Here is an 11,109-nt window from a genome sequence, read left to right on the forward strand (position 1 = left end):
ACCTTTGGCTCTGGAAAAGACAAGGAAAACCCCGGAACTGTAAAAAGGAGAAGAAAAAAAACAGCTCCTACCCTCTGTGGTGAGGCCAGCATAGCTAAACTGCTTCACTATGGTAACAATATACTGCACCCATTAAGCTATACAGTACCAGCATTGGAGAAAAGGAGACACAGTGTTCCCTACAAAACACTCTGCTGATAACCTAGAACGCAAACACAATTACATAATCGTGTAGATAAGAAAAAAAAAAAAAACACCAAGTGCACCAACATTGCTACGTATACAGACATTTGTCTATGTAAGCTGTCCTACCTTGTTGCCACAGGCAAACCTGCTCCTACATACACAGGTAAGATAACAAAGGTAAGAGAGGGAAAGCATACACAAGTTTTTCATCTATAAAACAGTAACAACTTCAAGTATAAGTTTAATTGAAGTATGTGTGTCTGTGTTTGTTTGTGAGCATGCATATCTATCTGTCTATCTGTCTGTCTGTCTGTCTATCTCACTAAAACAACTGTCCATTTCATTATTCTTTACCAGAAGTCAAATAAATTCAACGCTGTTGTTGTCAAAAGCCCTTAATGGGGAAATTTCAATGACTTGCAGGCAAAGACAAAACATTTCCCAGTATTGTGAGTTCAAGTCAGGTTTGTGTTCCCATACAAATGAAACACACAAAAATAAAAACAAGTTAAACATGAGGCAAATAGCTACAGTGACACTTTTTTTTTTTTTTTCAAGATTTCAGGTTTTAAAGCTTTGTGGCTCAAGCAGGTAAACCAGCTGCCCTTGCCACACCACTTTTAGTGTACACAAAGAAGCCCTTTGTCATGCTAGCATTTCTGAATTGAGTGAGTGTGAAGCAAGTTTAGGTACATTTTGTAATATACATGAAATTTCGAGGCTTGGCAGCTGCTGCATGGACAGCGCCGTACATATAAGCAAACACAAACGCAGACGGACACACAGGAATGTCTGAATGTGTTTTCACTGGGCCTAAATGCGGGTTTTTACATTCCACATTCTTCCCTGGCCCTCCGTGTCCTGACTGACCTCCCTGCTCTTAAACGATGGCCCATTTTAACTGCACTATGATCTCCGCGAAGCCTGACACTACTCAAAGACAAAACACACATTTGTGCGCGCACACATACAAACACTTAACCAGGTCAACTGCAGAGCAGAGCCTTTATGTTATGCAACAACTATGGCTCACTATTTCCTATGCTTGCCGTTTGGAGAGTGAGGCCTTGAACGTAGCTCACATTAATCACAACCGAGAGGCCCAGGCCAAGAGCGAAGCTGGCATTTTGAGGGATTGGAGAAGCCCAACTCTCCATTTTACATTTCGATTTCTATGTTGAATCAAGTTTGCTGAGCTTCAGGGTTGGGACCTCTGCATTTTTTAAAAAGGTAGGAACTGGCAGTAGAGCTTAAATCAAAATGTGTCACAAGGAAATACAGACAGGAGTGTTGAGTGGGTAGCTGGGTGTGTGCGAATCACGTTGACTTCATGCATACTCAGTATCTCAACAGTAGATATCACTGATTGCACAATGTTTGAGGAGACTGCAATAGCTGAGCAGATTGTATCAACCTACTTGCTGAAACTTGCTACTTGGTGAGTGAAACGGACAACTTGCAATTCTGTGGTTAAAAAAATAAAAACACTTTTCCTTGAGAGAACAAAAAACCCTCCAAAAACACGACCTCTCACAAGCTAAGGTGTCGTTAACATGTCACCCCCACCTAAAGAACATTTAGAGCCAGCGACTTATTTTCAGTGATTCTGATTCTGTTCATATTTCTACTTTGTATAATATACAAGGATACAAGGAAGTTTATTGGTCATTATACAACAGGTTGTATAATGAAAGTAAAATAATAAAAAAATAACATGTGAACCTGTCTCTTTCTTTCCCCCGTAGTTCACTGATGTATCTTACGGTGTGGTGTGAGCATACAGCTTAATAACCTCATAGTCGATTTACACAACACTGAGTCTTGAATCAAGGCCCACACTGCTGGCTGTGTTTCATGAGCACATTCCCCTTCTCCGTCAGTCTAACCTAACAGACACACCAAGTATTGTAGACTCTGTTTCTCATTGGAAATTCAGTTCCTCTGCACAGTGTTATGCAAGAGCAGCACAGTTAGGGCGTGACATTCAGAACATGTCTAGCACACACATGAATGCAAAAGTGCATACATGCGAGACAGAGAGAAGGGAGGGGGAAGAGAGAAAGACAGCAGGCGGGAGAGACACAGAGTCTAAGACAGAAAAAAAAAACAGCTTCTGCATGCCATGGAGCTCCCAGTGAGAGTCTGCAGGTTATTACAGAGCTCTCAGTTCACATTACATAAGGACAGAAAAGCCTAAATACATAAAGCTGGGCAAGACTGTGCTAAGCCCTGTGGGAAACGTGCATATAGACACACACATGGACAAGTATTACCCACGGGACGGAGTCAACTAGCCGTGCTGACATATCGTGACAGATGTGAGTGCTATCAAGATGTACACTCAGAGTGACATTTCTAATCTTCCTAAACACATTTTACGCTCTGAATCCTATTTGGTGTAGACTGAGCGGTTTAAGATTGTATCCACCCATCTGAAACAGAGCCAAGTTATTTTTGAACTCGTGTTTTTCTAGTTTCTCTCATTACTATCAGTTTGATTTCCAAAATACCTTATTTCAGTTTTAAATTGCAAAATGTCACCAATGTGCCAGTGCTAAAATGTGAGGTGGTGCATATGCATTCCTCTCTCTCTTCGGTGTGCTTCAAAAGCACTTCAAATATGACGAAGGAATCCAACTTAACCAGTGTTTCCTTCATATTTCACTTAGCTGTACAGTGCCCCAACAACTGATCTGCAAGCCCACACAGCTAGAAATTAAACTGTCAATACAATATAAATTCATTGTGAGCCTCAATGTTCTGCCTAAGTTCTGAAATGTTCTGCAATTTAAAAAAAAAAATATATCAACATTTTCTCAACATTTTCTCTCAAAAGGACAGCCAACTAAAATATGCAATTCCTCTTGCGCCTTTCTCACAGTGTGATTTCTAAGGCAAGAGAAGCCTGTTAGATGAGTCTTCCTGAGCCCAACAACCAACTTTTGTGGGGAGGAGTTAAAAACATTTAAGTCAGAACAGGGAAAACCCTGTCAAAAAGCAATCTGATTTTCAGATACATTGTTTGAATGGGAATGTCAGTCAGTTCGGGCCACACCCACAGCACAGTAGCTCACATGCAACCCCTATGGTGTGTCTCACAGTGGAAAAGCTTCATTTTATCTGAATCCTAATGCTCAAATCTTGGATGATAAAGATGGCATACACGAGTGATACCATGAAAGGACACACTGTAAAGCTGCTTTATCAGTTCCTTTAAACCAGCTGAATTATCCACAGATGTCACCGACTTACCTGTAGTATCTGGACTGCAGGTATGTAGAGCAGACGGCCTTGGAAACATGGCTGGCTGAGCCAAAGTCAATGACCTTGACTCTGTATGGCTGTCTGGAGGGGTCCACCAGCATGATGTTCTCAGGCTTCAGGTCAGCATGGATCAATCCCAGAGACTTCAGCTTTTTCAAGGCAGTTGCCACCTACAGTGTAACATTAATGCATACAGCAATGGTTGCATTATGTATTTGGACTCTAGGTGAGTTGAGGGCCTGTCTCTAGCGGGCCTTAACAAAACTAAGCATCATATTTTCACGAGTCACACTTTATTTCTGGCCAAAGAGACCTCCTGAAATTTTATGCTACCTAAAGATAAGCTATGACTCAGTCTGAAATCAATACAAGCTTTTAGAGACTCTGTGTAACTGCAAACTTTATTTTGTGTTCATTTTTGATGCAAAACACTATGATTTGTAATGACACTCACAGAATAACAGTTAGCTACAGATGTGCCCCATTCGATGAGCTGGTTGGTAATGCAGACCTGCTTAAAAGGAGTCTGGATGGAGCTGTAGTGGCTATTGGCTACTGTGCAAACTGTGTAACTGTAGCTGTGGAAACCAACAGTAAACTAACCATTACTAGCTCTTCATCAAAGCCAAACTTAAAAATCATCTTTGTGTTTCTGCAGCATTGTGACTGTAATCCAATGACATGTTCACCACGATTCAGCTAATGTGCCGTCGGGCCAGGTCGGCAAAACCAGCATTTGCCAGTCAGGTTTTGGAGCACACCCAATCATTTGTGAAGCGAGCTTAATCTGACATGCACCTAACAGAGCAACAATTGTGATATCAAGTTAACCCTATCAATGGTAGGAAATGTACTGGCTACAGAAGCCAGCAGGTCAAGTATGACGTCTATGGACATTGTCTTGTTATAATTCAAACCTGAATGTAATCTTGTTTATTGTGCTCTCTATAAAAATCTACCTGAATATTGCACTACAATAAACGTTTTACATTAATGTAGAATTTGCCTACTCACAGTCAATGAAGCATTTTCAACCAGGCTAGTAAGCTACTTCCATAATAATTTATTTCCTAAAGCTACGTATAACACATAAGCCCTTTGACACTGAGTGTCGTTTCTCAGAAAATTCCTCAAACTTTGTTGGGTTGCATAAGCAAGCACAAGCAATAATTTATTGACTACTGTGGCCCATGCCAGTGAAAATGTCATGGGGAAAGTCAGGCTGACAGCCTCTAGTCAGCATTAATAGAGCATGAGCATGTGTGTGACTGAAAGTTGTGTTTGTTCATGCTTCTATTGAGGCATTACATCACCTGCTGCAAAATAGGCCTGATGATCTTCAGCGGCAGTGGGCTGAACTTATTCTGTTTGAGGAAGTCGTAGAGGTTTTGCTCCAGCATCTCAAACACAAGGCACGTGTGGTTGCGGTGCTGGAAGCATTCCAGAGCCCGCACCACGTTGTGCTCATCAGTATTCTCACCACTCAGACGAGCCAGGATGCCCACCTAAGGGTTCAGGATCGAGGAGAGAAAGTAACATAGGGTGAGCTCTAAGCATCAAGAGCAAGGAAAATGGTAAGCCAGACAAAACCAAAAGTAAACCTTAGCTGCTAGATAAAGTTTTATGCAAGATCGGAGGATTAAGAGGGAAGGAGACCAATTCTATGGCCAAGGAAACAACAATATGAGCAATTACCTAAAAAAACTGGAGAGTTAAATAACCAAAGTGAGTTTAAAATGAAAACAAAGGGAGAAGTTTGGTAGCTAAATGGACCACAGTCTCCAAAAAGATCCTCACAGTAAATCATAAACAGAAAAAGACTGCTAGAGGAAAGAAACAGCTATATTTGGAATCTAGGCAAATATTACACAAGCTTATCAGCAGGACAAGGAGAGAAAGTGAGGACAAGCAAAAAAATGAAGACATTAACAAATCAAAGTAAAATATCATATATGTCAGCTCCATGCAGCAACAAATACAAAACATCTGAAACATTTCTTCTCCTCCTTGACACTGCAAACACAAACAAACAATAGATGTAAAACAGCCCCTCACCTCAATCTGTCCCTGGCGTGCATAGGATGGGTGGTTTTTCAGTATTTTGACGGCCACCACTTCGTTGGTTCCCCTCTTCCAGCACTTCACCACCTGACCAAAGGTGCCTCGGCCCAGGAACTCCAAGACCTCATAGCTGTTCTTCATAGAGCACAGAACCTCATGCTGCACTAACTGATAGTCACCATCTGCTGAGCCCGCTCTTGTTACTGTAGTTCCTGCCACTGCCTCAGCACTGGCATCAGGCCCGGTTTTGGTCTCGACCGCCCCGGTTCCGATACCAGACACTGCCTCTGTCCCCTTGTGATGGGCAGGCAGCACTCCTCTTCCCCCTACTCTAACAGTGTCTGCATTGTTCCTGGTGCTGGTTTGCAACATGGCTACAGGGGGAGGAAGTGGAGGTAACGTAGAGACGTCCTCCACTATCTGCATGGCTCCCACGCAGCTTTTCTCCCGGAATCGCTCTTCACTTTCACCTGTCCTCTGTTCGCATCTCGGGACAGCACCTGTGTCTAGGGCATTTAGGTCTCTGGCTCTCTCCTGTGCTCTTCTGGTTCTCTCCTTTTCCTCCTCTGCTCTGATGCAGGTCCTTGTCAGAAGCCCACAGTCCAAGCCTCCTCCTGCACCAACTGGCGTTCCACCGCTGTCCCCACAAAGCCTCACTTCTTGCAGGCCTCGGTTCTGGCAGAGCGGCCCCTGGCCCGGAATCTCAGCCACTGGACCGTCTTTTCTCTCCCAGCTCCCCTCTCTCTGTGACCCTACTGTCCGCAATGCCCACTGCTCCCCTTCTTCCAGCTGTAGTCCTCTGCACAGTCTTGTTGAATCCACCCCGGTTGAGGATGGGATGACGTTGTTGGGATAGGCAATTCCGTAGTTGACTCCGATCACATAGGTCTTGGGCAGGGACCGGTTTTGAAAGGCTTTGCTGGTGTTGCTGCTGCGGTGGGCTTCGCCTGTGTGTTTGCTGGTACCGCTGCTAGTTCCTAAGGCACTTGTTTGAGCTGGGTGCAGGTGTGGTGGGTAGACTAAGACTTGTGAGGCCATACCTGAGATAAAGGAGGAGTAAAAACAAATCACACTTTTAGCACCTTAAACCTAAAAACAGTGAGTATCTACCTATCTGATCTCTACTATAACTGGAGAAATCACTGTCTATATGTGTGCCTGTGGCTCAATTATCTCCGCAAACGTTTATCCAATTGACTTCACACTGTACTCTCTTGCTTGTGACCCAAGTCGCCAACAATAGACCTGCTAAGTTTGAGGTTGACTGGATAAACAGTTCAAAAGCTACAAAAATAAGTTTTAAACTGTTATATTTAATGTAATGTCGATAGACCACACAGGGTGGAACTCAAATGTGAGGGCAGTGCAGCACCCAGACAGTATAGCACACTATCACTCTCAGCTTATATTTCATCTCCATCTCATCACCCTAAGATCGCCCTAGAAAAACAGGTGCATGCATGGTCTAAACACTGCATGAGGTATGCACATTCTCACAGTACATTTTTATAAATACCAGTTTATGTGCAGGAAATGGCATAGGCCTATGCATGGTGTAATCATTGTTTATGCATCTGGGGAGGATAAGATACTCATTTTAATAGAGACATATACAAACAAGGTACGCCTAAACAGTGTGGTGTAACTATCCTTGCTTTTCCCCCAACATCCACATTTTCTGCTTTTCCAAACATCTTGGTGGGCTTTACATGCTTTGGTTTTTTTGGTCACACCTGGAAGAGATGCAACAGCATTGCATGTGGCAATCTCCCATCTCAGTCACACTCCACACATTCCAGATGCAGTGTGCCAGCTTGCAGTGGGGAACAATATCACCTTAAGTCGCACTATCGAGCTGGGTCAAATCTGGACCACATCCATACACACTGAATGTTGCATAGAGGCCATATCATTTTACGTAAGCTGTTGTGCCCAAAACACACATTTACCCTAACATTTTCATACATAACTGGCATTGCACAAGTTATCAAAATATCACCTACAACTTCTCTGACCCAATTAATGCTTATTGGTTTGTTGTTGTATCCCTACCTCTAACAACAGGGTAGTAATTTACACACACTGAAGTGACAAATATATACATGACAACCTGATGTTGCTACAGCTGATTAGAAGTTCGAAAATAAACCAGCATGTACCAATGTCTAAAGTGTCAAAATTACCACAATGCGTAGTGAAATAGGCCAACTTGCCTAAATGAAAACAACATGTGCTGTGGAAATTATACTGAAATTTAAAACTTTCCATTAAATCACTATTTTCTCTTTAGGGAAACAGAGTGGTCAGAAGCAAAGCATCTGAGCTTTGGGGGGTGTGCCTCCCCCTATGCCCACATCGCCATTTTCCCCTCCAATCACCATTTCTCCCCGCTGACATTATGATCTAAATAAAGCAGCCATAAAAGCTGTCAAAGCTAGTGCACGTCTGCGCCGTCATGTCACCCTTAGTAGAGAGGGGAACCAGCTTACTGTAATTGGGGTGGGAGTGAGTTCAGGGGAAATCCCATTGCTTTACTGCCTGTCCAATGCACACTACACTGGAGTGTCAATTTCACACAACGTAGAACTGCAAAGTAAGCAGAACCCAAGGGGAACTGGTGCAGCAGCATGATAAGAATGTTCTGTGACTCACTGACATTTTACACAAGAGCACAAACTTCAATTTTTCAACTATTATGCCTAGGACCCAAATGAAAGATCATTTTCAGTCTATCAGCTATGCATGTTAAAACATACTGATACATCCCTTTTGGTTTATTGTGGATTCCAGAGAGGGCTAAGCAATATGGCCAAAATTGTTAACATGATAAAATGCATTATTTCAGTATATATCAATAATTAATATGGTATACACAAAATAATTATTATGCCACCTTTAAAGACTACTTTATACTTCTGTGTGAAATCTGAACAATCCAGAATGCTGATAATAAGCATTATGCTAATCTCTTTCAGCCATCAAAACATCACAGTGCACAGGTTATGTGTGCAGTGTGTGGCTCCTAACTCATGACCAGACCTGCAACTAGACCATCTCTATTCTTTCCACATGATCTGTGCTTTAAATTGATCAATACTTTATTGAAATTATATTAATATTTATATTGAGGGAAAATGTACTGCAATAATTGATACTGTTTTATTGTCCAGCCATATTCCAGAGCTGCTAAATGCTGTAAAAAGTTAATCTAAGTGACATATAATCACAATGCCTCCTGTTTCACAGACCTTTATTATTCTACAGCAAAAGCACTATATCTTAGTGATGAACTCTGTATTCAAACCAGGTGGTTGAACAGTCACTCAGACTAAGAGTGCTAATTTGAGGACTAGACTGTTTCGAAGCCTACATTTTTTTTTTTTTTTTAAACCAGTCCCAAGGGTGCAAAAGATTTGCTTGCTAGTTCCAGCATTATCAGCAGACACAGAGGAAACTACCTTGCATTTAGCTAAAGACATAAAAAAAATATGGTGCAAACAAGACAGAATTTCAAACTTTATAGAACTGCATGGTCCAAACTTTGTTTTTCAGTTACGTCCCTCCCCTTGCAGCATGCACTATGATAGGGAAAAAGTATCCACCCCCATTTATGGGCCTAGCCTTGTCAGCCACACTTCCTCAATATTTCCAAGCAGAGAAACTGACTGGCTTTACACTCAGACACAAGTATGTCTAGTTCCAGGACATCACACATGTTACAGTGCACACATGATACCCATTTTTGTTTTTCTTTCCCACTCTCTCTCTCATACACACAGCTGATTGCCTTTCATTGAGATATTCATAAAGCCAGCCAGCTTCCTAACTATTCATGCTGTCACACACACGCTCAGACAGGCAGAGGGGTGTGTTTGCTCATAAACATGGAAAAAGCCAGGCACATACAAAACACTTCACTGCTTTCTACGGCTGATAAGTTTTCTTATACGCAATGTTTACCAGATATTTTTGCAGATACGATCTATTGGGTTAGAAGAGGAATCCTTTCATGTGGCAAAGTTTTTCTAGAGAGACATTCAGATCCAGTTATTGAATAAGAACGCTTGCTGTGCACATGCTGGTGGAAAAAATGTTTTAATGACCAGCCATAAGTGGATTTTAAAAACTGCCTACAAAGGTTGATAACTTCATGAAATGGCACATCAAAATATAAGCCAATTAAAAAAAAAAAAATCTACCACCAAATGGCTTGGGGTGATGCAAATGTTTCAGCCCATGTATTTTTGCCACCAAGCCCAATGGACACACAAACAGACACAGCTGTGATACCTGCTGCTCTCTCATCTCACTGCCAAAGTAGGAAACCTGACACCCCACAGGGTTAGATCATAGCCCAAAATGAGGAGCCATGACTGAGAAGTGTGTGTGTGTGTGTGTGTGTGTGTGTGTGTGTGTGTTTGTGGTGAGCTCTACAGCTGTAAAAGAATGCCAGCTGTACGTGCAATTTGTCACTTGTCTATCTAGGAGACAGTTAACATTTTGGGTGGAGTGTGTGCTTGTGAGTGTGTGTGTTTGTGTTTGGGGGAAGGGCAACAACACCTGTTAGAAGTTCTGCTCTAAATAATTGGCAGCTAAGCTAATAGTTGTGTTTGAGTGTGTGGAAGGGCTGCAAGTTAGCTAAATTCACTCAGCTCCGGTGGCTAAGTTGGCTAAATCTACAGGTGTTGTATTAAACATTGCACTTTACTTGTGAGCTATTTCCATCCATTGCCACGTTTACTTCTCGCTTTCAGACATATTCAAACTCCAAAAACAAAGAAGCACATACTCGTACACTACTCCGGACTGGCATATAGGAGCATTTAGTATAGTAGTATTTAACACAAACTTCAGGCTGTAAGGCTAACGCGTTGGTTGTCTGACAGGGCGAAGCCACAGAAGTTGGCTAGCCTAGCAAACAAGCTAATGACGAGCAAAGTCCTTTCTGTATTTAAATAACACAGCACACACACGCACCCATAACGCAGAAATTATGTCTGGCTATCACATTAGCCAGCCGAAGTGGCCTACCTTTAGTAAGACCAGTAAATCGTAGCGTTATCGTCCAAAGCGTCGGGGAACAGGCTAGCGACGAGGATCCACGCCGTAGTCAAATCCTGCAGTGATGTTGCTGCCGCTGCCATCTTGTTCAACGACGAGAAGAGACCGAGCGACTTTTCGCACATTTGAAGCTCCAAACAACGCAGAGAATCAGCTGTTACAGAAGCAAGCCGTGGCCCATGGTTTCGACGGCCGTCTCCGGTTTCATAAACAGTGTCTCTTGTCTGTATTTAGGACGAGGAGGCCGTGTTCCTAAACTTTTGCATGTTAATACGCCTCGTCCCCGAGCGTGGTAGCTGCTGGTGGCTAACTTAGCTGCTGCTTGTTGCTTCTCCGCATGTGTGGAATGTAGAGAGAGAGAGAGAGAGAGAGAGAGAGAGAGAGAGAGAGAGAGAGAGAGAGAGAGAGAGAGAGAGAGAGAGAGAGAGAGAGAGAGAGAGAGAGAGAGAGAGAGAGAGAGAGAGAGAGAGAGAGAGAGAGAGCTGTATATTGATATTACTTCTACACTGTATATAACCATATATTGAATGAGCTACT

The 11,109-nt window shown here is 42.6% G+C and overlaps 1 protein-coding gene across 2 annotated transcripts in view; it reads right to left on the reverse strand.

Annotated features, from left to right (window-relative positions):
- The window catches only part of hipk3a (homeodomain interacting protein kinase 3a), a 41,583-nt gene extending 30,689 nt beyond the window's left edge, over positions 1–10,894 (reverse strand). For both annotated transcript variants that reach the window (XM_030053120.1, XM_030053119.1), the window contains exons 1-4: positions 10,543–10,894; positions 5,506–6,551; positions 4,764–4,955; positions 3,439–3,620 (exon numbers count right to left, since the gene is read on the reverse strand). In XM_030053120.1, coding sequence (XP_029908980.1) covers positions 3,439–3,620; positions 4,764–4,955; positions 5,506–6,549 — 1,418 coding nt within the window. In that variant the 5' untranslated portion in view covers positions 6,550–6,551; positions 10,543–10,894. The remainder of the gene's footprint in view (positions 1–3,438; positions 3,621–4,763; positions 4,956–5,505; positions 6,552–10,542) is intronic.
- Positions 10,895–11,109: the final 215 nt, after the last annotated feature.

This window comes from Myripristis murdjan, chromosome 6, assembly GCF_902150065.1.
Source record: "Myripristis murdjan chromosome 6, fMyrMur1.1, whole genome shotgun sequence".
NCBI lineage: Eukaryota > Metazoa > Chordata > Actinopteri > Holocentriformes > Holocentridae > Myripristis > Myripristis murdjan.